The sequence below is a fragment of the Cygnus olor genome, chromosome 18 (genome assembly GCF_009769625.2).
Source record: "Cygnus olor isolate bCygOlo1 chromosome 18, bCygOlo1.pri.v2, whole genome shotgun sequence".
Classification (NCBI taxonomy): Eukaryota; Metazoa; Chordata; class Aves; order Anseriformes; family Anatidae; genus Cygnus; species Cygnus olor.
The window spans coordinates 2,068,987-2,094,354 of record NC_049186.1 but is presented as its reverse complement, the minus strand read 5'-3'; the positions used below and the strand labels follow the sequence as shown (position 1 = coordinate 2,094,354).

The following is a 25,368-nucleotide window of genomic DNA, read 5'->3' as shown; positions in this document are numbered from 1 at the left end:
CAGACTCCTCCTTGTCTCTGTAGCAACCCTGTTTATTTCCCGGCGCAGGGTGTGCAGCGTCAGGCACTCTTGCTGCCCGGGCTGGGAGGCCTGAGCCCTGGCTAGGCTGTGCCCCAGCAGCCCAACCTGCACGGCTGGTTTTTGGGGATTAGGGCAGGGCAGGGCTGGAGCACTCTTCCACCCTCTCCTGCACGTCTGGAGAGTGCCGGGTGAGCGCGACCCACGCGGTGACAGCTTTCTCCTTAAGGGGCTTCTGTCTGAAAGAGGAAGTTGTCTTGAAATAACTTCAGCGCTTCCCTTTTCACTTTGCAGACTTTGAAGCGTGCAGCCGCCCCGGCGCTGCCCCTGCACCCGCTGGGCAGAGCAGAGACCCTGATGGCTGCCCCCGGACCCTGCTGTGCCCCTCCGTGCTGGATGCAACCCCAGGTGCACGCCTGATGCTCCTGCTGCCTGCCCCACCAAGCAGGTAGGGTCCGGATGAAGAGCATCGGGTGGCTGTGCGTGCACGAAACGCTGCGCTCACCCTCCTGCCCTGTCCCTCTGCTGCTCCTCTGGGAGACCCCTGCTGCTTTGCTGCTCCCTGAGGAGGTCTGCTGTGCTGTGCTTTTACCGGGCAGCTCTGTATATATCAGAGGTTGGAAGTGTGTGTGTGTGTGTGTAAATGCTGCATCACCCTGGCATCTTCCCTGGAAGACCCTGGGAAGCACTTGAACGGGGTTGGTGTGGTTTCCTTGCCTGGGGCGAGCAAGGGGAGTGGGGCACTGATGGTGCTGGTGAAGGGGAACGTGCTGCTTATCTGCAGGAAAAGAGGATTTGTGTGAGCTAGCCCTGCCAGCCAGCGTGATCCTGGTGGGAAACAGCATTTGCCCTGGAGTTTGTCCCCTGAGGCTGCCGGCACCCTGGGGCTGTCCTGGGGGTGGGCTTGGTGTTGGTGGTGCTCTAGCTCCGGCACTCATCCGAGCCCCCCCATACACCCTCCTGGCAGCCGCTCAGCCCAGATGGAGCAAGCAGCTTACATCACCGATCTGGGGCCGTTTCAGCGCTAGCTCATGCTTATTCATTTTTCTCCGTGCGAAACAGCTCCCTCCCAGTTGCGACGACCGGAGCCGCTCCCGGCTGTCACCCGCTGGTGGCCGAGCTCTGGCTGCTGCTTGCAGGTGGCTCGCACCCGCACTGGCCGCTCGTGCAGTCGTGTGGCCGCCCACCTGCCCCTGCCCTTGGCCCGCTGCCTTGGCCCTCCCTTGGGGGCCCCGAGTGCTGCGGCGGTGACATGGCAATCAACGGCGATGGCAGCGGCGATAACGCGGAGAGCGCAGCAGCCCCGGCTGGAAAGGAAACTAAAAAGTGAAGTGCTGGGGGCTTGGGTTTCAAAAACAAAGCAGACGAGTAAGCTGCGTACATGACGCAGTTTTTAGCTATTCCTTTGCCTCTGGCAGCCTCCTTTGGCTGCCTCTGAGGCACCAAGCCCGAGTGGCTGCACTGTGACCACTCACCTCCCAGAGATGCTGTTGCCCTCCCAGGGGAGCTCGCTGGGTGTCCATCCAGCCCAGTGGCCACGTTTCTTTTGTGCCCCTTGGCTACGCCTGAAGGAAACAATTTCCTCTGGGCATCAAGGGCTGATTGATCACCTCTGAGACTTGCACAAGCTTTTCCATGGGTGCGTCTTGTGCTCTGGTCCTGCAATAAGTGCATGGCTTCCAAGAATCTCAACCAGTATCCAAGTTCCTCTGTGGATGGTCCAAATCCACGGGACATTACTCAGCCTTTACAGCTGAGCATCCAGAGGCATGTCCTACATCTGCAATGGTAGAAAATACGTGTCAGTCTGGTGAAATATATGGCATGAATCTGTTCTAACCATGCAGCTTTCTCCCAGGTTTGATCGGAGGAAAGAGCTTGGTGCCACAAAGCCTCTGGGCTGTTCCAGTGAGACCTGAGCTCGCGGCTTCGCAGGGCTCTGCCCTGCAGCCCCTGCCTCCAGCCCTGAGGTGCTGGGGCTCCAGCAGCTGGCACTGGGCTATCCTGACATCAAGTGGTTTTGGGTTGCTATAAACTTCATCTGGGATTGTGCTTCCACCCCAGCACATCCAACAGGCTGTTGGGATGGGGGCAGCAGCATCCCTCCCCAGCAGTCCCGTGTGCCCAGCCTCGGGGGGATTTGACACAGAGGAGCTCTGATTGTCACAAGAGATGACAGCTGCTCTTCTCATTCGGAGAGAGCTGGCCCAAGGAGCCTCTTGGCTAGGTTGTGCTCAGCCTTACCAATGCTGATCACATCACCTACCCAGAAGCGGGGGCTCTAGGGACTTTCTTCTAGTTGCTTTCTTGGTTTTTGAGTTTTGCTGGTGCTAATGGCTGTGCTGAAGGCAGATGCCGTGTTGGCTGAGTCACGTCGTTCTATTTTGAGGTGTGACATGCCTTGAAGACAGCACCGTCCATCAAACGTGGTTTGGGCAGGAGCTCTCCAAGGGAGCTGCTGCTGTGAGCAAGCTGTGCCCCATGGGTTTGGGTTGTTCAGTCCGGAGTGGCCTTACTGGGGGATGTTTATGGTCCTGCCAAAAGCAGGGGGTTCTGCTGTTGGCTGTACCATGTAATTAAACCTCATTGTTGGGCTTGCCCTCATGGTTCCTCATTATATGCTTTCCCCTTCCTTGCTCTCCATGTCAGCCCTGTGGCAGGAGGCTGTTCCCCGCTGCCAGGGCAATGCCAGGAGCACCCCGTAGCCCTGTCCTCCACTGACACTGGGGCAAGGTGCCATCCCCAACGTGCTGGTGTCACTCTGGCTCTGGTCACCCTGCCCTGGTGGCCCCCCAAAGCCCCGTGCAAATATTCCACCCCCCTGCAGCCCCAGCAGCTGCTTGTGCTGCACCACAAGATTCTGAATGCGCCCTGAAACTGCTGCTAAAGCCCCAGATGTCTTAGTAAGGGGTCTTAGCAAATCTTTAGCAAAGATTTGCTGTCAACACGCAGCTGCTTTATCCCAGCTGGTGATACAGAGTGTGTATGTAGGGTGAAGGGACTGTGCCGTGCATTTTATTTCCCCCTCAGGCTGACAGCACTTGCCTGGGCTGTTTGTGCGAGCAAACCTGGCAGCAGTTTTCAGAAAGCGTTTATTTTTTCCCTCCGATTGTTTTTCCAAAGCCGACTCCGGGAATGGAAAGAGAGATGCTAAATCTAAAAAGCTGATGCTTCCGGAAAACTCGTTTCTTCCCTTAGAAAGAATGAAACGTGACGTTGGCGAGGAAGTCTCCAAAGAGCCGTTAGTGTCCAGGAAGCCGCTCCACTTCCACACCAGCTTTAGCAAAGGGGTTTGGGGCTCTTTTCATCCTGACGGGCAGATGAATATCCGCAGTGGTGTGGGCTGTGAAAGCGTTTTGTTACTGAACAGCGTCCCTCTCGCCCCCTCGCTCCGCGGGTGTGAGCCTCCTGGCAGGGACGCGCCTACCGGAGCAGCCGGCAAGGAACCAGTGCAGCACAGTGTTGCTGGAAAGCAGAGGCTGAGCTCGAGACGCCTTTCCTTGGCAGGGAGAGCCTGAGGGAGAGCATCTGGTTTCGTATCAGAGCCGCCTGAAACCACAAGCCCTGACAGGTTTTAGAGCTGAAACTGAAAATGGGTCCAGAAGGGATCGTGCGTGGTTCCCCTACTTCTTCTGCAGGTCTCTTCCACCCCGGCAGCCTGTTTGAGTGGGGACAGAAATAAGGCTCCTCAACAGACTCTCCCAGGTGATTTTTATGTGTTTTTTGAGTTTCATAATGAGAGCTTGGCTTAGTTTTCTTTTTAAATGTGGCACATTGCGCTCAGGTGGTTGGTGTAAGGTGAAATGGAGCTTGCCCTCAGTGTACATCCTTGGCCATGGGTCGGGTCCTTGGTGGGGCCTGGAGCTGTTGTTACCCGGATGGTAGGGGGGTGCAGGCTGGATTTGTTCCACGTTCCTACCCAAGCTGTGCAGTGGGGCTGGAGGTCAGGATCTGGCCCTAAAAGCAGCCTCTCCCCTGGCAGGTGGACATGGTCTAAGAGGAGGGCACAACCAGGAGGGCAGAGCTGCTCTGACAGACAGCGCTGGAAGCTCTTGCCGTGGCATCGGGTTGTCCCAATGTAGGTGGTGACCCTGGGTCCCAAAGGAGCAATCACGCGGCATTTTGGGGCTGTCAGCTGCACTCTGAGCAGCCCAGGGGTTGTGATGTCAAACAGGCAGGTCGCCTTGGGGGAAATGTCCCGCTCGGAGCTGCCTCCAGCTCCCGCAGGAGAAAACCGCCTTTGGCTCACGTTCGATCCTTCTGCTCCAGCCACTCTCATTGGAGCTGGAAGGAAATGCGGGCTGGGAGCCGCCCCAGCGTGAGCGCTGTGTAACATTTGACTTTCAGAGGTGCTGCTTCCATAAGCGAGCTGGCCTGGAGCCACCTGCGGGGAGCAGGGGGAGGGCAGTGTGAGGGGTGGCGGGTGCTGTTCTGCCCTGCAGGACGTCTGCCACCGCATGGCACTGCGCCGCGGGCGCTTCCGCACCTCCCCTCCAGCTCCGCGCCTGCCGTCTCTTCCTTCGGGACGTCCCGGTGCAGCACAGCTCGCTCACTGCTGCTGATGGTATTTGCATGATCCTTCCTTGCTCTGGCTCCTTTGGGGTGTCTGCAGTAGGATTGGGAAGGGCTGGTGTCTGGTTGGTGGCTGGCGGTGGGATGGGGAGAAGGGAGAAGAGGAGCATGTCCAGGGAACGGCTTTCCATAACCTGCTCCTGGGCAATGCACGGGTTTTTCTTTGCAAGCGTCTGTCATTGAGCTGATAAACTGGCACAGGAAACCTCAGACATACCCGTGTAGTGAGTTTGTAACCAAATACAGGGCTTCAGAAGGCGTGGAGAGACAATCTTCGGAGCGGGACTAAATATATCTCGGAGAGAGCAAGCGTGTGTGCATGAGCTATGCTTACCCTGCTTCGTCACTGGTGTCCTTGGGCAAGCTGGGAGAGGGGACATCCCCCAGGACTGGGCATGGTCAGCAGGCGTCCAGGCAGTGATGCTCAGGACCCCAGCCAAGGTGTGCTGGGCAGTGGAGGATGCTTGAGTGTGAGGGCAGGATGGAGGGACCGAGCTTCCCACCTGGCTTTGGGTTTTCTTCCACAGCTTTAGGTATTTCTGCGTCACTCCTTCTGTCTTGTGTTTCACATAGTCTAGGGGGTTGTGTTTTTAGCAATTTCTGCCAGCTTTTGACAGTCTGAGCAGCAAGTCTTTTGGGGAGCTCGTGAATCCCCATGTGGAAGGCCGCCAGGGGACAGCCTCTTCCCTGAGTGTGGTGGGGGCTGAGATGACTCACATGGATGGACACTTTTCCATCCATCTGCCATGGCATTTCCAACCCCACCCCAGGCTGTGCCCTCCAAAAGCTGCCTACCTGGGCTGTGGCCAGCAGAGGCTCTCTGGTGCCAGGGCAGTGCTTACGGCGGCTGGAGGGGACCACGGGATGTGGGGGCTTTGCTGCTGAATGGGCTGGGGGAGCTGGGCTGCTGCAGGGTGGGACATGGCCTCCTGGGGCCGAGCTCTGGTCCTGGTTGGGTCGGATTCCCCTGTCACTCGTGGAGGCACTTGGGTGCTTGCTGGCAGTATGTTGGCAGCTCTTCCAAAACCCCTGGCAGCCTTGGTGGTGGCACCATGACTGTGCCGCGCTGTGCTCCAAGGGTCCCTGCTCAGGGCTGCGAGGAGCCTGGTGGACAGGAGGTGCTCCAGCCACAGGTAGCACAGTGCTGAGCCCAGACCCGGGCCCTTTGGGACCATAGGTGACATGTCCTGACACTCACAGGGGCACTAACCCACGTTATAACTGAAACAATCCATCCCGGGCTATCTCAGTGGTGTTCGGAGGGTGGGCTGATGGATGCTGAGGAACAGGCTCTGCTCATGCTTTCTCTGCCACCCTGGTAGCTTAGAAAAGGAAGACGTAAAAACCTTTAACCTGTGATCTTATCTGTGTGTTTCTGGGGTGAATTGTGCTTTCACTGCCAAGTTCTTCATTTTCATGAATATAGCCAGATGCTGCCCATAACTACCCCAGCTCCTGGGAGAGGTGGCTTTGGAGTCACGCAGGTTTTATCACTAAAAGCCTCATGGCTATTGAGAACTGAAAGGAGGAATGTGGCTTCCCTTCTTCGTTCCCTTTCTTTTATTTTTTTTCCTGTAAATGAAATAAAATACAGCTGATGCCTTGGGTATTTTAAGAATTGCAGAGAGGAAGCAGGGAACTGCAGCTCTGCAAAGAAGTGGGATGAATGCAGAGAAGCCTCTGGTCTTGCTGAGCTGGCAGACAGCAAAATAACCAGTTACGGGATGAAATGTGTCTCGTGTCTGCTGCAGGGAAGAGAAGAGATGCATGGGGAGGAGGGGGACAGAAAGCGGAGGAGTGGTGTGGTTCAGGGAACTGAGCAGCTTCTGCCTCTCGCCAACACTTTTGCAGGGCCAGCGTTTACGCCCCGTGCCACTGTATTTCCCCTTGGCTCCGCTCTCATCTCCCCACCATCGTGTGTGCTGGCTGGGGCCTCTGAGCCCTTCCTGTTTCGGGGTAGAAAGCTTGTGGTCACCAGTGAGCAGCGGGCTCCGACACACGCACGCAGAGAAGAAGCGAGCCCCGGCAGGGTTCAACGTGGGCTGCCGGTGCCGGAGCTCAGGATTGCTGCTTCGCTGCTAGCTCCTGCCTGCATTGCCTCCTCCTCCTCCTCCTCCTCGCCATGAGCCTGCCGGGACCATCCTGTGCCCTGCGGTGACGCTGGGAGCTGGAAGGACACAAGGGAAGGTGAGTGCAGCCCGGAGAGAGGTTGGGGGTGCTCCTTCCTTGTGTGGTCCCCCCGCTCCCAGCGCAGCGGGGAAGACGTGGGGCTGGCATGAGGTGGGAGGTATGTCCCCAGCCTTCTGGGCACGACTCCTGGAAAGCATGTAGCCCTCTCTCTTGCAGGCTTGAGGTAGTCCACCAGGCGTTTTTTTCCCCAGAAAAGGGAAAAGTATCCGCCTGTATTGACACAGGGGCCAGCAGCAGCCCCCCGCTGCTGGGTCTTGGGATGTGGCACCGTTGTTGCTGAGGGTCCCCTGAGGTCCCCTTGGCCACCCTGGCTGAGAATGTTCCTGTGTGAGATGCTGGGCCAGCTTGGGAGAGGGGACCTGGGTCAGAGAGGGGCTGCAGCACATCTCAGACACATCTCTGTGCTAGCTCTCCCCACTCAGCACCAGGGCTCACAGCACGTGTGGATCAGGGCTCGATGGGCACAGAGGTGGCTGTCACCAGGGCCTTCAGCCCCACAGTCTGCGACCAGAAGGGGTGGAGATGACAAAGGGGCTTTGGCCCTGTGTCCCCTGCATGCATCCTTTCCAGGCGAGGAGTGGTCCCAGCATTGCACAGTGTGTCGCATCTGGTCCCTGTTTGTGGCTGCCGCGTCCTGGGAAGAGCCTGGCTGGCAGAGGGGTGTTGGGGGCAGAGCCGTGGGTGATGGGGACAGACCCCGTTGCAGCCTCGCACAGCTCTGGGGATCCCATTAGTGGACACCATCTCCCACTACCTTGCACCAGCACTGGCATCTCCATGTCTGCAGTTGTGCACACTGCTAAAATGCTTTTTCACCCAAATCAGTGGCTCTAAGTGTGGCATTGGTGCTTGAGATGGTTCCTGTGTCCCCCAGGGATGCTTGGCTTCTAGTGGTGGCCAGCGACCCCCTCCTACCCACATGGCCTTCCCCAGGACAGGGGCTGGCATCTCCTTCCCAGGGGTCTAAAGGTCTTTGCTCCCTGCCAAGCTGAGCTCAGCTGGCGGTGCTGTGGCCATCTGGCACAGACCAGCCTGGCTTCATTAATGTCACCTGGGCAGCAGCCTCCAGCTGCATGGCTGAGGGACCAGGGACATGGCTTTGGCAGCCCAAAGCTCTTCTGAAGAATGGCCGAGCCAGTGCACTGTGTCGACGGAGGCTGGTGTCTCCGGCATTCCCCGTCAGCTGTGTTTGCTTTGTGAAGGCGAACGGAGGTGTCTCCCTGCTGCTACTCCAAGCAGCAGCCCGAGCTCTGGTCTGAGAGTGATCTGCACAAGGCTGAATTAGCCCTGGTAGCAGCACAGCCTCCTGCAGCTTCAAAGCCCTCCTCGCCGTGTCACTGGGCTGAGGTTTGTGCTTGTTGCTGCCAGGGAAGCCCTGGTGAGGCCCAGGAGGGGAGGTGGGCAGTGTGCCGACCCACGGGCTGATGCCATCCATCTCCTGCCATCTTCAACCCCACCTCCCCTCCCTGGGGGGAACTGGGCTGACCCCGACCTTTCTCACCAGCCTGCTTCTACCCATCTCCTTTTGCGCCTTGTACAAAATTTGTCCTCCTGCTGGACTCTGAATATGCCGGGGAGTAGTTTGGGGAATTTTATGTTGAATTTTCTTGGGAGACTCGAGTCCTTGGAGCAGACAGGTGGGCTGCTGGCCCCATCTCAGGTCTTTGCAGACAGCGAGGAGTGCCAGCACTTCTTAAGCAAGCAGGCGACTGAGAAGCAAAGTTTCTAGGGCCCGGAGCAGCTCACACCACCCCGAGTCCTTTTCTAAATCTGGAAAGCGAGCACCGGTGCGCCGGTTCCCTCCCACGCACGGGTAGGTAGGATGCGGATGTGGAAAACCACCGACACAATTAGCAGCCGCCTGCCTTTCGCTTCGGCAGACGCCTCTGCTGGCCCCGAAGAGCCCGGCATGCACCCAGCCCCGTGAGGGGGCTTTTTCCCCGCAGGAAATATCACTTTGAGAGCCACTGTGCCGACCAGCCCGCCAGTGATGTAACGCAGCTGTGTGGTGCTGGGCAAGGAAAGGATTAGAGCATCGCTCGTTCCTGTAGCCAGTGGCTGGGGATGGTACCGCCATCGAGGAAATAAACACAGCCAAGAGGAAGCCCTGAGCATGATGACATCCCTGAAATAGAGCAGCACCAAGGCAGCCCTGAGGTGTTAGACCCTCCTTGGCAGCCTCCTATTCCCCTCGCTGCCGCCCCAGCAGGATCTGGCTGTGCTGTCCCAGGAGGTGGTAGGGGATGGGGACGTGGGGCTGGCACTAGGTCGGGTGCTAAGGGTGTGCCGCAGGAAGGAAAACCCTGCGGGCATTCCCGCCACTCACCCACAGGAAAGAAATGGTTTTCTGAGCTTTGTAGTCCCCCTGTCCCACCACATGTCCTGGGTCTGCAGAGCGGGGTGTTGGTCTCGGAGGAAACCACACATCCATCCCCGCAGCGATGTCCACGTGCTGCAGGGACGCGACTCCCAGGTCAGCATCAGCTGAGCTGGGGGGTTGGAATTGCCCCCTACTCCCTGCCCTGCACCAAGCCATGCAAGGAGAGGCAGGGGTCTCCTGTCATTAGCCCCGGGGCCACAGCAGTCTTTGCCTCCCTTGTCCTCGCCGCCTTCAGTTGCTCAAGGCTGGGAGCTGCCCAGCGGGTGGTGGAAATCTGCAGCGGTGGCTTGGAGCCAGCCTCAGCCACGGAAATAAAGTCCAGGCGGCTCTGGGGTGGGTGCTGAAAGCTTCACTTTCTTCAGGAAGCTTTTAGTGAGCATCTAGGAGCAGCTGAGAGCAGGATGCTCTTAAGCACGAGTTGTGTGTGGCTGGGAGAGCTCTCACAAGTGTTTGTCCATCTCCTGCTACACTTGATGGGTTGGGTGGGGGATATGTACAGATTTAGGGCCTAAATTGGCAGAGATAGATCTTAAATCTATAAATTAAATTGAGAGATTCCTAAATAGAGCAAAGACACGAGCAGGAGTGTGGGCTGATGGTCTGACTGTGCTTGGAGGGACCCAGAGGACTGACGGGGTCCCATGGGTGGGGAGAGGGCAGCTGCGGGGACGCTGCCTTGCTGTGGGCACTGGGTGGCCGTGTCACAGGCAGATCTCCCTTCCTTCCTCCTCCGCTTTCTTTTTCCTCTTTCTTTGGAGAGAACAATGCTCGATGGCAAGGGAAGCTGTCTGGCTCCAGGCTGGCTTCCCTCTGGAGCGTAACCGGCTCCTGGGCTTTCCTCAGGTTTTGTTTCTCTGGGTGCTAGATAGGGATGGGAGCAGATCAAGGAAACAAATTAGAAACCTTGTGGAAGTTCAGCTTCTCTTCTTTATTTATTTTTATTCCTTTTGGACTTCACATTTTGGGCTCAGTTTGACTTAACCTGAACATTTCTTCATAAATCCTGGGGAGGAGAGGGCTCCTGGTGCTGCCCTGCCTGGCGATGCCCATCCGCGGGGGCTTCTTGCAGCGGGTCCCGAGCACGCAGGTGGGTTCAGCTCCGAGCTGAACCTTTCTGCCCCAGAAACCCCAACCTGGGGCATGCCCCCGGGACTCTGCCTCACGATGTGCTCCTGCCATCCCCGCTGCCAGCCCCAGCTGACCATGTCCCACGGTTTCTGCAGGCAAGACACCGGACCTGAGGCCATGCCCGAGCAGAGTGAGCAGCAGCCGCGCACTCGCCCATCGTTGCAGCCGTGCCCGTGCCCTGCTGCAGCCCCAGCCCGGCCATGGAAAGCACAGGTGGGTGATGCTGCTGCATGAACCCTTCCCCACCCCATTCCCTCCACTGCCCCAACAGCCCCCAGTAAATACTTGTCTATCTAACGAGGACTGATTGTCGCTGGGCAGAGCGATACCACGGGACCCTGCACTTTGCAAGGCATTGGTAAACCCTGATGGGTGGTGGCAATTGAGACATGAAACACCCAAGGAATGGCCAAAAGATTTGCTGTAGGGTGCCACCAGGTCTAGTAACCAGTCACAGTCAGATTGTAAAGCAATCTCACATTGTGTTATCAGTATATCAATGCTGAAATGTTTTATTCCATTTACAAGCCACTGCTGGCTGTTGCTAGTGGGCTGAGAGCATTTTTAGATCAAAGTGCCCCGTGTTTGTGTTGGAAGGGGTGTTCTGATGCTTCGCTCCCCACCAAGAGACCTCAGCGTATCACGACTGCAGTCGCTTTGATTTACAAAAAGAGGACACAGTATTTATACCAACGCTCAGGAAAAACTTCCCGTAGTCATTAAAAATATACACAAATGAAAAGAATGGGAAGTTTCATGTAGTCCATTACAGTGTGCAATCCCTCAGTGCAAAAACAATGAACATAGCAGTGAAAAGGAGGAGCTTTACCAAATCACTGCAGGGAAAACAAAAAGGAGAGAAAATACAGATTTCTAAAGTATAACTTTGACATTTCCTCAAATAACACTTCCAAAATGAGAAAGATCTCATTTCAAAGGACGCTTCTGCGCTGTAACCGTACTGTGTGGGTATGATGGCATGAAGTATGCTGGCCAAGACGGGATTTTCCCCATGCACACACACAGCTTCAGCAGCACACGATGAACAATTCTGAACCCAAACGTGTGGTTGTCTTCTAACACAGCCTAGACTGCAGTCACAGCAGTAAGTGCTCCTCTGCAGAAGTTTGGATTCCATGGATCCCCTGCCCGAACCTCCCTAACGGGGTGTGCTTCCCTGGGTGAATAGGATATTTTGGCTGTTGGGCTGTGCGCTCAGGAATGGGTCATTCCCCATACTTTAAAGTTTGCATTTCCCAGTCCAATTTCATCCAGGGCTTGTGCCTGGTGCCCCTGGCCACCATCTTGTTGGAACCTTGTCATTGCAGCCCTGGGCTCGGGAAGGGCACAATTGGCTTGTCGTGGGTCTGGCCATGCTGCCTGCACGGGAGCTGGGGCTGAGGAGGCTGCAGGGATGCTGGGGCGGGCTAAAGGCTCCTGCCTCCCTGCTGTGCATAACTGGCGGGGAGGCTGGCAGCCCTGGGGTGCCACTCGATGCTGCTGAGAGATGCATCAGGAAGAGCCAAAAAACATCTCTGGTTCTTGCATCGAACCTGTCCTGAGATGGGGCATGGGTCTGCATGGGACAAGGGGGCAGATGCTCAGAGCTGCCCCGTCTGCCACACGATCATGTCCCTGCCCGCAGGAGCCTCAGGTTTTGGCTCGCTGGAGATGCCTCTTGCAGCTCCCGTGTGGCTGAGTCTCCGGCTGAGCTGTGAAATCCCCCCAGGGTTTTTTCCTTGCAGCTCCCAACCAATCTCCCTCAGGAAAGGGGTTACCGTGAATACTGAGGTCCTGCCCTGGATCAGGCCATGTTCTGGCTGCTGCAGCCTACAGAAGGAGCACATCATCTGATGATAGCTGACTTTATATAACGAGTTTCTTGCTACAAAGGAGCAAAAGTCCTTTTGTTATGGGGGAAGAGAACCCAGAGCAAGGAGGGCCACAAAGCCCGGCCATGGTAGAATAAAGGGATCCTGCATCTCCCAGCCAATCCCCAGTGTGCCTTCAGGGCTGGCTTTTATTTCACAGCTGCAATGTCCCAGCGCTGACACACGAGCTCCCTCCTGATGGCAAGTCCCCACCCCACAGACGAGTCATGCCCCAGATCAGCTCTGAGGTTTTCAGATTTATTTTTGGCCGAGATGCTGCTCAGCTCTGACGTGCACAAAGAGCGGGTGGCAGTCACCGGGCTCGGTCCCTGCCTTGGGGTGCTCAAGGCCCATGGGTGGCAGCTGTGGGCTGGGAGAAGCTGTGAGAGCTGGGTGGTGAGTGAGGGTGAGGCTGAGTCCACATGGTGCCAAAAAGCAGAGGTGTTTCTGCTCTTGCACAGTGCCAAGCTGTGGTTTTCTTCCTTTAGCTTGTATATTTAATGTGCGATTTTGTAATTCAGCGAGGGGAGAGGGATTCTGCAGAGCCTGCGCAGAGCAGTCCTCTGCAGAGCATCTGTGCCACCACGTCCCCCCAGGAGAGCTTTGCTCCCCGGTATGGCTCCATGGGCCACCAGTCCATGGGGTGGCACTTGTCCCCCTGGCTCCAGTGGCCCTGGGGAGGGCTCTGACCTGTTGCCATCGGGGCTCGGCCAGGTCTGAAGCCTGCTGCTATACCCATCCTGAGGGTTGTGCACCCAAACCAGAGCATCATTCCCCCTGGGTGCCCTGGGTGCCGGTGTCCCAGGGGTGCCACCCAGGCTGCTCACGTCCTCTTTGTCCCCACAGAGGTGGAGTCGGACATCCTGCGCCGTGTCCGCACGCTGCTGCGAGAGCTGGACGGCCACCATCCCGCCTGCCAGCGCGACCGAGGTGAGGTCCTGGGGACAGCACCGCTGCCACCCGCACTGCGCACTGGACGCTGCATGGCCCCAGCCCCACACTGGTCCCCTCTCAGATGACACCAGGGGACATGAGGTGACCTCACGTTCCTCTGCCCCTTCCAACCTGCTCTTAGAGGTGCCAACTTGCAGGTGCCTCCATGCACCAACCCCGGTGTTTTCCATCCCTCCTCCACGTGGTTCCTCACCCTAACCTCAGGCAGGGGTCCAGCACTGGGGCAGGACGTGAAATGTCAGAGCCTGGGGCTCTGTTCCCAGCTCTGACACCAACTCACCCTGTAGCCCCTTCCAGCTCGCTGATACCTGAGTTTCCCAGTCCCTCCCTGCGGGGCTATTGTTTTGCCACACATGGCTCAGCTCCGTGCTAGGGAGCCAGCTGAGATCTCTGCATCACCGTAGGGGAGAATAAAACTCTACTTGACCCAGCAATTGGACTGCTACAGCCCTGAGGAACTTAATTGATTTTGAAAAATTGATTTTACTTGGAGCATACAGGATATTTACAGTTAATTAAATCTGATTTTTGTCTGGAATGAGCCTCGACAAGTCTGCAAGGCTGAAAAGCTTTGTGGTCCTTGCTCCAAGTGCTTGGGGTCGACAGCCACACCGTGGCTCAGGTGTTGCATGCTGGGAGCAGCAGCAACCCCAGATCCCTAGCGAAAGCAAGCAGGGAGGGAACAGAAAAGAGACTTAATGTCATTTAGTCCATTTCCATGCCTTGCTTTTCTCCAGCTCCCCAGTCCCAGTTTTTTTGGGATGCTTTCCCAAGCGTTTGCCGGTGCTTGACATCAATGCTGCATCCAGAGTGAGGGCAGCGGTGTGACTTGTCCCTGCAGAGGGTCACTGATTGAAGCAGAGGGTGGAGAAGCCTGGGTTAGCTGTGAGAGTGATCCCAGCGGTGGTTTCTGCAGCAGCAGTGCCCAGGTCGCCCCATTCCTCCACCACACACGGCTCCCCACCCATTGCGGCTCTGCGGGGCAGCCTCACCTCTTGTTTTTCCCTTCTCAGGGATGCTGCGATGGACACTGCACAAAAAAATTGACCAGAATCCCAGTAACAGCTCCATCCTGGTCAGGATCTTGGTGAAAGAGCTGGAAAGGGTGAGTGTCACCTCACAACCATCCCTCGGGAGGGGGTCTCACCTCCCCTGTGGGGCTGTCTCCATCCTGCGGCATCCCAGGCTTGACGATCCCCCGGGTAAGGGGTTTTTAGGGAGTTTAGGGTTTTTGGAGGCTGGCTGGGGACTGTAGCTCCCATCCACAGGCAGACAGTGTTTGCAGCTTGCAGACTGCATGGTACAAAACGCTTCCGACCGCCCCCAGGTCCCCCGCAACCCTCTGGGCCATCTGCAGCCTCAGGTACAGTGGAAATTTCTCCTCCCTGCCACTCGTTTCCTTCCAAGCGGTGTCAGATCAGAGCCATCCAGCCCCGTATCCTGTCCCGAGAGCATCTGACGGAAACTGGGCGATGCATTTTTTGATTCATTGACTCGTCTCACTTTCTGAACTCGGATGAACCTTTTGTACCCGCAGCAACCTGCGGCGACCAGTTTTGTGGTTTGATGCGATGCAACGTGACGAGCTCACACCTTTTCTTTACGAGCACACCTCAGTTCTTCCGGTGCCGAGAGGAAGAGCCCACTTCCCCCAGTCCTCCCCGTGTGTGGGGACACATGCCCTGCCCTCCCCGGGCGAGAAGCCCCCTGCACCCCTACTGTCAAGTGGCTTTTGCACATCCAGGTAGACAGGAATGCCCACATCGCCCTTGGCTAGGGATGCAGGAATTCCCCTGGTGGGGCTGAGGTCTGCTTTCCCCTGCAAAAGCCATCTCAGCCCCTCCCTGCTATGCTTTTATCCCTATGCTGCTTTTATTTTCATGTGCCCAGGAGGAATGTCAGGCCTCCTGGTCTGTAATTCCCTTTGTCTCCCTGAAGCTCCTGGAAATCAGTGCCATGTTATTTTATTTTATTTTTTTCAGCCTGCTGGTACTGCAGCATCTCTGAGCAGGCAGTAGCAACCACTGATAACAATTCAGCAATTTCATGCTTGAGCTCCTCTGGGGCTCTGCCCAGAGATCAGGTGGGCTCAGCAATTCAGTATTACTCATTTCATTGATCGTTTCAAAAGCTTTGCTGCCATCGGTTCAATTGAACTCGGATCCATCAGCACACCATCCCTGAAAAGAGGTGCAGGGGAAGGCTCCCCAGGCACCAGCAGCAGCACGGTGAGGAGCTGCAAGCTCTGCAATGCCTTCCTGTCTGTCCAGCAGGGCCACAAAAGCGAGGGAGAGCATCCAGCCCAGGGCACCTTCATGCTGAAGCCCCATTTCCATTAGGGCAAAACAAAGCTAGATAAGGCATTGCCCCCTCCCTGGCAATGAGGATCTGTGAGGTTTTTGGGGTGGAAATCCCTTTGTGAGGTTTATCTGAGGCTGTTCCTGCTGTTGGAGCAGTGCTAGAGCCGGGCCAGGCTGTGGGCACGTCCTGCTGGCTTCCCACAGCCTGGGACGGGGATGCAGGAGCAGCTCTCCTCCTGCTCTGGTTCCACACCCACCAAACACAGCAGGGGCTTTTCCCAGAGGTTTTATATTTCCATGTGAATTTTCACATCAGAAAGGCACTCCCTGGTGAGCTCAGTTAGAAACTTTTGTTCTCCCTCTCCCACCATGGGTGCTGCTCCTGCTCTTGATGGTCTATCACACACCCATAGCAGCCCATGGCCAACTCAGGCAGCCTGCCAGGCAGGACCTGTCCACCCCAGGGACACCCTGCCCACCTGATAGCCCAGGGAGAGATCCCAGACCTCACCCTGGTGCTGGGAGCATCCTCCTGCACCCAGAGCATGCCAGGAACCACGGTGGATGCCCCAGCACTGACCCGTGCCTTTCGGTCCCACAGGCGGAGCGAGGCGACTACCGACATTATATCATCCCCCTGCTGCACACGCTGATGTACACCCTGATAAAGGTAACTGCTCATGGGCTTCACTGGGACAGAATCCCGGGGAATCAGAAAAATGCATGTCCACAGCCCTACGGTGGGTACTGCTGGAGGCTTCCAGATCATCGCCGTGCCTGGTCCTGCTTCACAGACTGCATTTCAACCCAGGCTGAATGTGGTGTAGCTCTGCACCCCCCTGTCCTGGGGTCTGTTGGGGGAAGAGCACCCTTTGGGATCTTTGCCTGTGGCATCTCCTTACCTGCCCCTTTCTTGCCGCAGGCTCCCTGTACCTCCGACGAGCTCTGCAGCAGAGTGTATGACTTCTGCAAGAAGCTGCTCACCCTGCCCAAGCCTTTCTGCACCATTGGTTTGGACTACGCTGTCAGGCTGAAGATGGAAAGGACAGCACCGGGTACGATGGCTTCCCTGCTCTGCTCCTGGGTTTGGGTGTTTTCCTTTGCCTAATGCAACGAGCCATGGCAGGGATTTCTGCATGGGGCTGGCCAAATACCTGGGGTCTTCAGGATATGCTTGGGTGGGAGGGTTCCCCTCTCCTGATTTCAGGTGGTTATTGGCAGAAAACCTCCTGCTGTTGGTGGAAGCACCACTGAAATCACATGGGGTTCCTGGGAGTCTGAGCCCAACTGCATCACCCTGACCACTGCTCCCTGCTACCTCCGGAGCTCCAAGGTCCCCCCCAGCAGAGGTTTAACCCAGCTAAGAAAAGAACTTCTCTGGGGAGCACCAGGAGGCTCGTGAGAAGGTTGCACACTGTATTAGGTGCCTGAACAGAGCGGGGTGGGTGTGGACCCTTGGGTCGTCCCCACCCCAGGGCCAGGTGAGGGTGAAGCACATCGCTCCCCACTCTGAAATGTGTTGTGCCCTTCGTATCCTTCATATCCTCCATATCCAGTGCTATCCCCCAACGTGGCCCCATGGCTGTGGCTGGAGCTGGGCTCTTCCTCCTGCTCCCGGCCCCCTCCTGAGCTCATAATCCACTAAACAAAGGAAGGGAAATACAGGAAATTATCCCTGAATAGAAGGGCTTTTCTTTTTCTGTTGCACAGCCCCTCTTTGTCCTTGACTATTTTTAACCCGGGGCCTGGCTCTCGGCTCTCACCTCGGCTCCCCAGCACGGGGTGCTGGCTGCCTCGGCAGACTCTCCACGGCCCAGATCCCGGCTGCGTTGTTCTGCCTCTGCTCTGACTCCTGCCTCTTTGTCTTCTCACCTTCACTAGGTATGCTCTACCAAAGAATGGTGATTTCCGAACAAAGTCTAAAAAGCGACCCGTACCCTTACCAGGAAAAGTGAGTAGCATCTCTTCAAAGGCGTTGTGACTTCTAGCTCTTTTATCGCCTCATCGTTCTGTAGTGAGTCCATCCCTTTCCTGCACCCTGGGTCACTGTTGGATGCAGACACTTTGCATACAGACTGCATGGCAGGAGGCAGTCGTGGGGGATGCAATGTGGTGGCATCCAAACAAGCTTTGTACCGGGAGGAGCACGTTCCTCCCACCTGCCCCCGTTTATTTCCATGGGCCTGGCAGGCATGCAGGGAGGGTGTATCTGCTGTGACCCTTCTCTGCGTGGGCAGAGGTGTGAGCTGCATGCACCAGCCCCAGCGTCAGTAACGGGGAGTTCTCATCTAACCTCATCTCACCTCCTCGTCTCCCTCTGGTCCCACCCACCCTCCCTACACAGGATTTTCATCTTTGCCGACCCGGAGCTGCTCTCCGAAGCCATCTGCAACGCGCTGGTCACCGACACGCAGGCAGCTCGGCTCTCCCAGAGCCCACGGGCGTGCATGTGCTACGTGATCATCCACGCCATGCAGGCAGCCCTGGGCGAGGGCTGCGACCTCAGCGGCTTGAGGATGAGCCTCCAGGTAACCAGCAGCACCAGCACGGCACCACGTATGGTTTTCTAGTGGTCCCACTCTTTCTGGGCACTTTGGAGCAGGGAATTGCTTATGGCAAGTGGGGAAACTGCCCCTGGCACCTGGGTGCTGGTCTCCATCCTGAGTACCCCCAGTGTTACTTGCTGGGCTGGGCAAGGTGAGGTGGCTGGGCAAGCAGAGGTGGAGATAAACTAAAAACCCTTTGAAATATGAAATAACTGCTGCAGCAAAAGCCAGAGGTCTTGAATCTTCAGGTTTTCACAGCAAAGACGGGCTCTGGGGCTGAAACATGGGCTCACCTGTGAGCCCATCTTCACAGGGTGCATTTGCCCCCTCCTGACATCCTACCTGTGGAGCTTCTCCTCTTTTCACACCTCTGGGATTTAACAGCATCTCTGTGGCAGGACATGTCCACGAGTGAGATCGAGCACTGGTTCCAGCAAGTGGTGGCAGCTGTCGAGTGTGCGGGAAGTGAAGCGAGTGTGGACCGTGGACAGCACGTGGAGAGGCTGGAGAAAATTTACTGCGCCCTCCTCGGCTCCTTGCCACCAGGTGAGGCCCCTGCCCTGCTGCCTGTCCCCACCATTGTCCTGTTGTCTATCCCCAGCCCCCTCTGCCCCAACTTCAGCAGCATCCATCACTGGGACCGGTCCTTGCAACCTGGCTCTGCGCTGCAGCCCCATGTTGGTGACGGGATTCAGCAGTCATGGCTCTGTCGTTTGCAAAGAGAGCTGTGGGAAGTCCCTGTCAGCCAGGGTGCTTGGTCTGCAGTGCTCTGCTGGCGTAAGGTACCTCCTGGCATGATCCAGACTGGGGACACACCACACCCCAAAACCTCGCACCAATGCGGAGGGCAGTGGTGCTGCCTCCTGCCCCCACGACAGCAGCGCTCTGTCCCAGCGTGGTGACACTGGGGCCACACGGACTGTGACAAACATCCCCATGTGCCCTGGCTGTTCCTGGTGCAAGGTCCCTGTGTCCTCCTCATCTCCCCAGAAAAAGCCAGAGTCTGTCCCACAGCTTGGAGATAGGAGCAGCAGCCAGTGGTGCAGGGAGAGGAGCAGGACCATCTCCTTTCAGTCTCACTGCTTCTCGCAGAGCCCTAATGGGGTAGAAACAGCCAGTGGTGGTGGGGTCAGAAGGTCCCTTCATCTCAGCTGAGATCACCAGGGAAGCTCCTGCCACCTGGGTTGGAGGCTCAGTGCTACAAAAGGTGTTCTTTATTCTGTAATCCCTCTGCTGTCTGCAGCAAAGCAAGGTCGTTCAATTGCCTGTGCCTCAGTTTCCCCATCTTCACTTCTCCCTTCCCCCAGATGTGCAGGTGCTTTCTCCTGGCACTCAGAGGGCTGGGATGGCATCCTCAGGTCTGCCCAGGGGGTAACCAGGGTGGGAGAACACCCAGAGCTATGGCAGCCAGTGGCTGAAGCAGAGCACCTGTGGGGGTTCGTGCATGGCCTGCTCCCATGTGTTACAAGCACCCTTGTTTCCCCCAGGTGATGCTCCCCTGGGGAGGCTGCAGGGCATCCCTCTGCCCAACCCCAACATCAGCTTCCACCTCTGGAAGGAAGACGACCAGCTCTGTGAGTGGGGCGTCAGGGCTGGATCAGGGGAGCTGGGGGGAAAGGGGTGAAGGAGACAAGTGGGCACCCCTGTGAGAGACCCTCAGAGCACCTAACGTGAGTGATGCTGAGCTGTTCATGGTGGAGTGGTAAATGGGGCTGAAGGGGGGATTTGGGCCAGCTGTGGTTGGTGTGAGAAGAGGGAAGATGGGGCAGGATGAGGGCTCAGCCTGGGCCTGGCTGCATTTCCCTCCCTGAGCTCCCTTCTGCCCGCAGGGAAGGAGCTGGTGCTGTTCATCCGCCCGCTGTCGCAGACCTGCGAGCCCGACCGCCTGAGCCAGGACCTGGACAACTTCGAGATCCAGGACATCATTTCGGAGTGCGAGTCCTGCGAGCAGACCCGCTTCTCCGTGCTCTCCACCGACAGCGGCATCGAGCGGGACCTGCCGCCGGCAGCCGAGGAGCCCTTCGCCCCTTGCAGCGCCGACACGGAGCAATCCCGGCTCCAGAGGAAGGGCGGCATTAAAAAGAAGCCATCCCCACTGGAGAGCATGGCGTTCCTGCAGGCCGGCTGCAACGGCCCCGGGGCGAAGCCCACGGCCAAGGCGCAGAAGAGGACGGGCGTCCCCGCCAAGCCCCCGGCCCCGCTCCAGAGGCTGCACACTGCGCGCATCGTGCTGCTGGGGGACGACCGGGTCCTGGGGCGCCTGGCCCAAGCCTACCACTCCTTGAGGTGCCTGGCTGGCGGCCACAGCACTGTTGCGTGGGGGAATGGGGTGGGGGCTTTGCTCTGTTGCAACAGTCAGGGTGGCTGGGGATGGGGTTGGGCTCCAGCGCTGCCTGGGACAGGATGGGACCTGGGCATTTTGCACCCAAGTGCGTCCATCGTAGAATGAGTCACAGAACGGGTTGGGTTGGAAGGAACCTTCAAAGGTCATCCATCCACGCCCCCGCCATAGGCAGGGGAATCTCACAAGGTTGCTCAAAGCCGCTTCCAACCCAGCTTTGAACACCTTCAGGGATGATGCACCCACAGCTTCTCTGGGCAGCCTGTGCCAGGGCCTCACCACCCTTATGGTGAAAAAACATCGTCACTGGCTGCACTGCCCAAATGATGACATGGGGAGTTTTTCCCCTCTGTGCATGAAATGGGTTAAAAAAAAAGACCAGAACAAAACAATAAAACAAGACAAGACGTTTTCCAACGTACAAGGGGAGAACCCTAAATGAAAGCTCCTGGCCCAGGCTGGGGCTGGGCTGCAGTGCAGAGCAGGACACAAAGGCATGGCTGATCCCAGCCCAGAGTCCACCCATGGGACACCCCTTACCCCATCATCTCCCCTGGGAGGATTTGAGAAGTTGGGGCTTTCCTGCCACCTGTTGCATTGGGCACAGGAGACAAGCGAGGAGGGTGCATGCTTGTGTTGCAGAGCTGTTGTCGGGAGCCGTTCTCCTCCCCCTTCACCTCTGAGACACGGCTATTTCTTCTTTCCATGTAAAGGAAGCGAGAAACACGGCGTGTGTTCCTGACTCCGAGGCTGAACCTGCAGTTCTACTACATCCCGGTCGTGACGGGGCAGTCGAGCGCGCCGACAGCCGCGGTGAGTCCGGTCCTCCGGCTGCCGGGAGCTGCCGTGATTTCTGGAGGAGGAACAGGAGGCTCCCAGGTTTCACACCGGTGAATGCCTGGTTCCTAAAACAAGGAGGGTGGGAACCAAGGTGGGGCAGCTGGGCTGGGTTTGCAGGCTGCCTTTGGGGATCCATCAACCTGGGAGATGTTTGGGTTGCTCCAGCCACCCACAGGGGTGATAACTCACAGCCCAGACATGGTACTGAGTTCTGCCATTATGCTCCAGCTGTGCCCAGCTTTAGGGGGATAAAAGGAGCTTTGGCAAAGGACTGCTGCTCATCTCACCTCCCAGGCTCTCAGAGGAAGCAGTTGCCTCTTTCTGAGGGCTTTGCCTGCTTGGTGGGGCCCCAGCTTTTGTTTTGCAAGTCACCACATTGCAGTTTATCTTGGGCAAACTTTGAGCTTTGAGACAGTCATACTTATTATGATATTTTAAGGTGGCCCAGAGCTGGCTGTGGGTCCTAATGGATTTGCCATTATAAAAATGAGTATTTCTTCTTTTAATTCGTCACTGATTTTCTGTTCTTGAGCACCGGCTGAGTGAGTGTTGCAGGAAATGTTTTGCCATCTTCTTTGGATCAAGCAGAAAAGCGGGTCACAAGTGGAGGGCTGCCCACGGGCAATTTGCTTCCCCTCTGCCTCCTAGCATGGTTTCCCCAGGAAAAGCCCCTGTTTCTGTGGCTTCAGGTATTTTGAGCTGTGGTTGTGCCCTGAGCTGTGCATTTCTCCGCAGACCCATGCTGCTGCCAGCCCCGAGGAGCTCTGCGAGGTGGCCGGGTACCTGGGCAGAGCCGACCCCTGGTACGAAAGCAACATCAACACGCTGTGCCACATGATCCCCAAGCTGGCCACCATGGTACGAGGAAACCTCCCCACTTCCGCGGTGCTGCCCGAGCCTGGCCCCTTCCCGAAACCCCTGCGGCACCCAGGGATGAGCTCCTGCCTGCAGAGCCCTTATGAGCTCTGGATGGAGGCTTTCGTCCTGCCAACAGCTGGGGATGGTGCAAGTGGCTGACTGCCCCAGCCCACAAGCCCCCATTTGCTGCGATGTTCTTTTTTGGTCAAGGGACAGGAAATGGCAGATTTAAAGAAAGCAAATGTAAATGAGGCATTTGCTGAAATACCCCAGCTATCATTTCCTGGCAGTTTGAGCCACCATCGATAGCCTGCAGAAAAGGCTGGCAGTTGGGTGCAAGCCTTCGCCTCTTCCATTGGCTTTGGCTAAGCTGTGGCAGAGCAGTCGAGCTCATCGCTTAGTAATTAGTAGGAAGGTGTGCGGGTTTGTGGCAGTGTTTTTGCGAAGTGAACGTGGCTGATCCACAACATGATTTTCCCCCAGCCTTCCTCTCCAGGCAAACATCTTGTGACTGATCTCTTCATCACCGATGTGATCGCCTACTACGTCCGCATGGGTGCCCAGCCCGTCTGCTTCCAGGTCTACATGGTGAAGGTGGGTGCCCCATCTCTGGTGCTGCCCCGTGGCCCTTTGAGGCTTGTTCCCCATTGCTAGAAGTGCTCTGCAAAGCCACTGGGGTCTTTGGGCAGCTCTGAGCCTGGATCTCTGTGCCCTCCAGCCCTTCACCTCCTTGCCAGGCTCCCAGGTCTGGTGGCTCCATGTAGCACAGCTCAGCTGGAGTCAGTGATCCTGGGAAGGCTATTTCAGGATCGTGAAGGTCAGCAAAGCAAACCTTGAAATCACCCCGCACGCCCATAGGTTTCCTGCTCTGCTTGACATGGGTTTGCTCAGGAGCTCTGTGCCTCCTTATGCTTTGGGTGCTGTGGTCAAACAGGAGTTTTCTGGGTGGCTTTGCTAAAACCTTACTATACCTTGTAGGGGCTTTGCAGGGTTTCCTGAAATGCTGTTTTTCTTTGTTTCCTGCAAGCTTTTCTCTGAAATGGTATCAGAGTGAGACCTGGCACTTGGTACGAGAGCAAAGAACTACTCTATTTGGTCATGAAATACCAACCCCCCATCTCTGGCAGTTTTCCCCCTTCAAAGCTTAAGGTGACACCAATGCACATATCTCCTTTTAATCTAACTGTGGCCAGCCCGGTGATCTATTGCACCAAAGGAGCAGACATTGCACGGGCAAACTGGCACGTGGCTTGCAAAGAGCTCGAAGACCTTTGGGAATTACTGGTAGAGCATCGCCCAGACTTGATCTAATAACATGTAGCTTGTAAACACCTGGAGTACCTGGTTCTCAGCTTGTGTGGTGGGGGATTTTGTTCTCTCTGAATTTTTTTCTACTCATTTCTCCTCCAAGACAGAAATCAAGAACAAGTGAGAGAGTGGGTGACTCAAGCAGGGGAAGAGGAACTGACTCCAGATGTGGTTTTCAGATAGAGGCACCTAAACTACCCTGCTGTCATACAGGGTATGATTCTGCTTCGTCTGGAAGCACTGAGCCTGGTTCACCTTTTTGGTTAAGACCACGCTGTTCCTCTTCAGCTGCAGAGAACTTTCCTGGAAGTGAGGGTCAAGCCCCACAAGAGCTGGATGTAAGCAGAAGCTCTCCAGGACATAATCTATATGTTTTCTCAAAACAAGCCCATGAAAAGAAAAATAACACATAGGTCTTAAGTGACCAGTTGATTTAGGTGTATCAGAGAGAAATTACGTGCCTTGAAGCTAAGCCAGAGTCTGTGGTCAGGCTCCCCTTGACCTGGGTTGCCTCTGGGTGTATGGCTGGGGACAGACTCATCCATGAGCATGCAGTGACACCCAGTGGCAAGGGACACTGCCCATGGCTCTGCCCGCTGCCTTGTACCCTGGCAAGGTCTGCCGTGCTCCTGGGCTTCAGAAATCAAAAACCAGATCTCTCCATCCCATATTCCTCTGGCCGCCATGGGGAGGTCATAGATTCCCTTTCACACCTGGGTGCTCTGGAGAAGCTTCTGATGTCACGACCCCAGTGTGGTGTCCCAGGGTGACTGAGGACAAGGCGTTCTTTCCTCTCTTTTAGGTTTTCTTCAATGACCCAGCACTGGAGCCAGCTGAGGACGTCTTCCTCACTGAGCTGTGTGCCCAGATGCAGGACAGCATCTCCCACAGAGGTGCGTGTTTCCTCCCCATGTAGCTCCACAGATGGGGCTGCCACCCTGGTGGGATCCCACCTGCCCCAGCTCCCCTCCACCCAGTCCTCAGCCTGCAGCAACCAAGGCCATGCCATGGGGCCATGGGGCTGCAGCCCTCATTCCTCAATGAGCAGGAGGTTCCCTCAACCCCTCCGTCTCCCTCCTGGGCAGGTGATGCCAGCCTAAATGAGACATCTTGTGGTCACTGGCTCCTGGTCAACCAGGTTTTGTAGGGGAGGCTTTGGTTGGATCCAGGACCCTCTGAGGTTGGACCAACATTTTATTCTGGCTGAAGGAACAAGCTGATAGCTTTAAAAACATCCCCTTTTCCAGATGTTTTCCCTGTTAGAAATTCTGCTTCCTTGAGTTATCCCTGATGGGACAAGGGCGCTTGAAGGCTGGTCGCATCCAGCACCCCAGTGTCTGATCCAATGGACGCTGGCCACTGTGGTTGGGCACAGACCCTCTAGTGAGTCCGTGGATCTCACTCACTGGTCCTTTTGAGGGCACAGAGCCCAGCTGCTGTAGGCAGGGACTGGGGCTGGTGTGCCCACCCGCAGCTGCTGTGTGATGGAGGGGTGGCTCGTCCCATGGGAGGACCGCTCTCCTCTGGCTGCAGACGGGTGGGATGAGGGAAACCTCAGTCCTTCCTGGTTCCTCCCTTGCAGACTTAAACCTGACCAAGAAGAAAACAACCCTGGAGGGCCCTGGCATAGACCTTGCAGTAACGTACAAGAAGGTAAGTGGGGCTCTGGGCAGCCCAACATGCCCCTGCCCACACACCTGGCACAGATCTTCCCAGAGCAGTGATCAGGCCCTCCTCCTGTCCCCTGGAACTGCACTCCGGGAGAGGACAGAGAGGTCCCGATGAACTTTAAAAATCTGTTAGCTAACCCTATATTTGTGAAAAACTGTCCCAACGCTCCTCAGGTGCAACCTCTCTGCGTGGCTGAATTAACAGAGCCTTTCCTGCAGGTTGTCGTGAGCAACCGGGCAAAGGAGGTGTCGGCGTCCCTGCGCTCCACAGGCCTCGTGATGAAGGCCATCCCTGCTGATGAGGCCGAAGGTGGGTTCCTCCGGCTTAGGAGCAGGTGAAGGAGGTTTGCTGAGTTTTCTGGTGCTCCACAGAATAAATCCAACCACAGTAC

The 25,368-nt window shown here is 56.6% G+C and overlaps 1 protein-coding gene across 4 annotated transcripts in view; it reads left to right on the top strand.

The window, feature by feature from the left end:
* Positions 1-67: 67 nt before the first annotated feature.
* The window catches only part of PIK3R6 (phosphoinositide-3-kinase regulatory subunit 6), a 33,859-nt gene continuing 8,558 nt past the window's right edge, over positions 68-25,368 (top strand). The window contains exons 1-18 of one of the 4 annotated variants that reach the window (XM_040530281.1): positions 68-209; positions 313-466; positions 10,384-10,501; positions 13,006-13,089; positions 14,127-14,218; positions 16,015-16,083; positions 16,336-16,468; positions 17,295-17,364; positions 17,758-17,941; positions 18,358-18,505; positions 19,447-19,533; positions 19,789-20,245; positions 21,014-21,113; positions 21,876-21,998; positions 22,482-22,592; positions 24,109-24,199; positions 24,889-24,959; positions 25,196-25,286. In XM_040530281.1, the coding sequence (XP_040386215.1) occupies positions 10,489-10,501; positions 13,006-13,089; positions 14,127-14,218; positions 16,015-16,083; positions 16,336-16,468; positions 17,295-17,364; positions 17,758-17,941; positions 18,358-18,505; positions 19,447-19,533; positions 19,789-20,245; positions 21,014-21,113; positions 21,876-21,998; positions 22,482-22,592; positions 24,109-24,199; positions 24,889-24,959; positions 25,196-25,286 (1,924 nt within the window). In that variant the 5' untranslated portion in view covers positions 68-209; positions 313-466; positions 10,384-10,488. Of the gene's footprint in view, positions 210-312; positions 467-3,199; positions 3,724-6,248; positions 6,778-10,383; positions 10,502-13,005; positions 13,090-14,126; positions 14,219-16,014; positions 16,084-16,335; positions 16,469-17,294; positions 17,365-17,757; positions 17,942-18,357; positions 18,506-19,446; positions 19,534-19,788; positions 20,246-21,013; positions 21,114-21,875; positions 21,999-22,481; positions 22,593-24,108; positions 24,200-24,888; positions 24,960-25,195; positions 25,287-25,368 lie in introns of those variants that run through there. The other 3 variants (XM_040530283.1, XM_040530284.1, XM_040530282.1) reach the window with 3 other exon arrangements.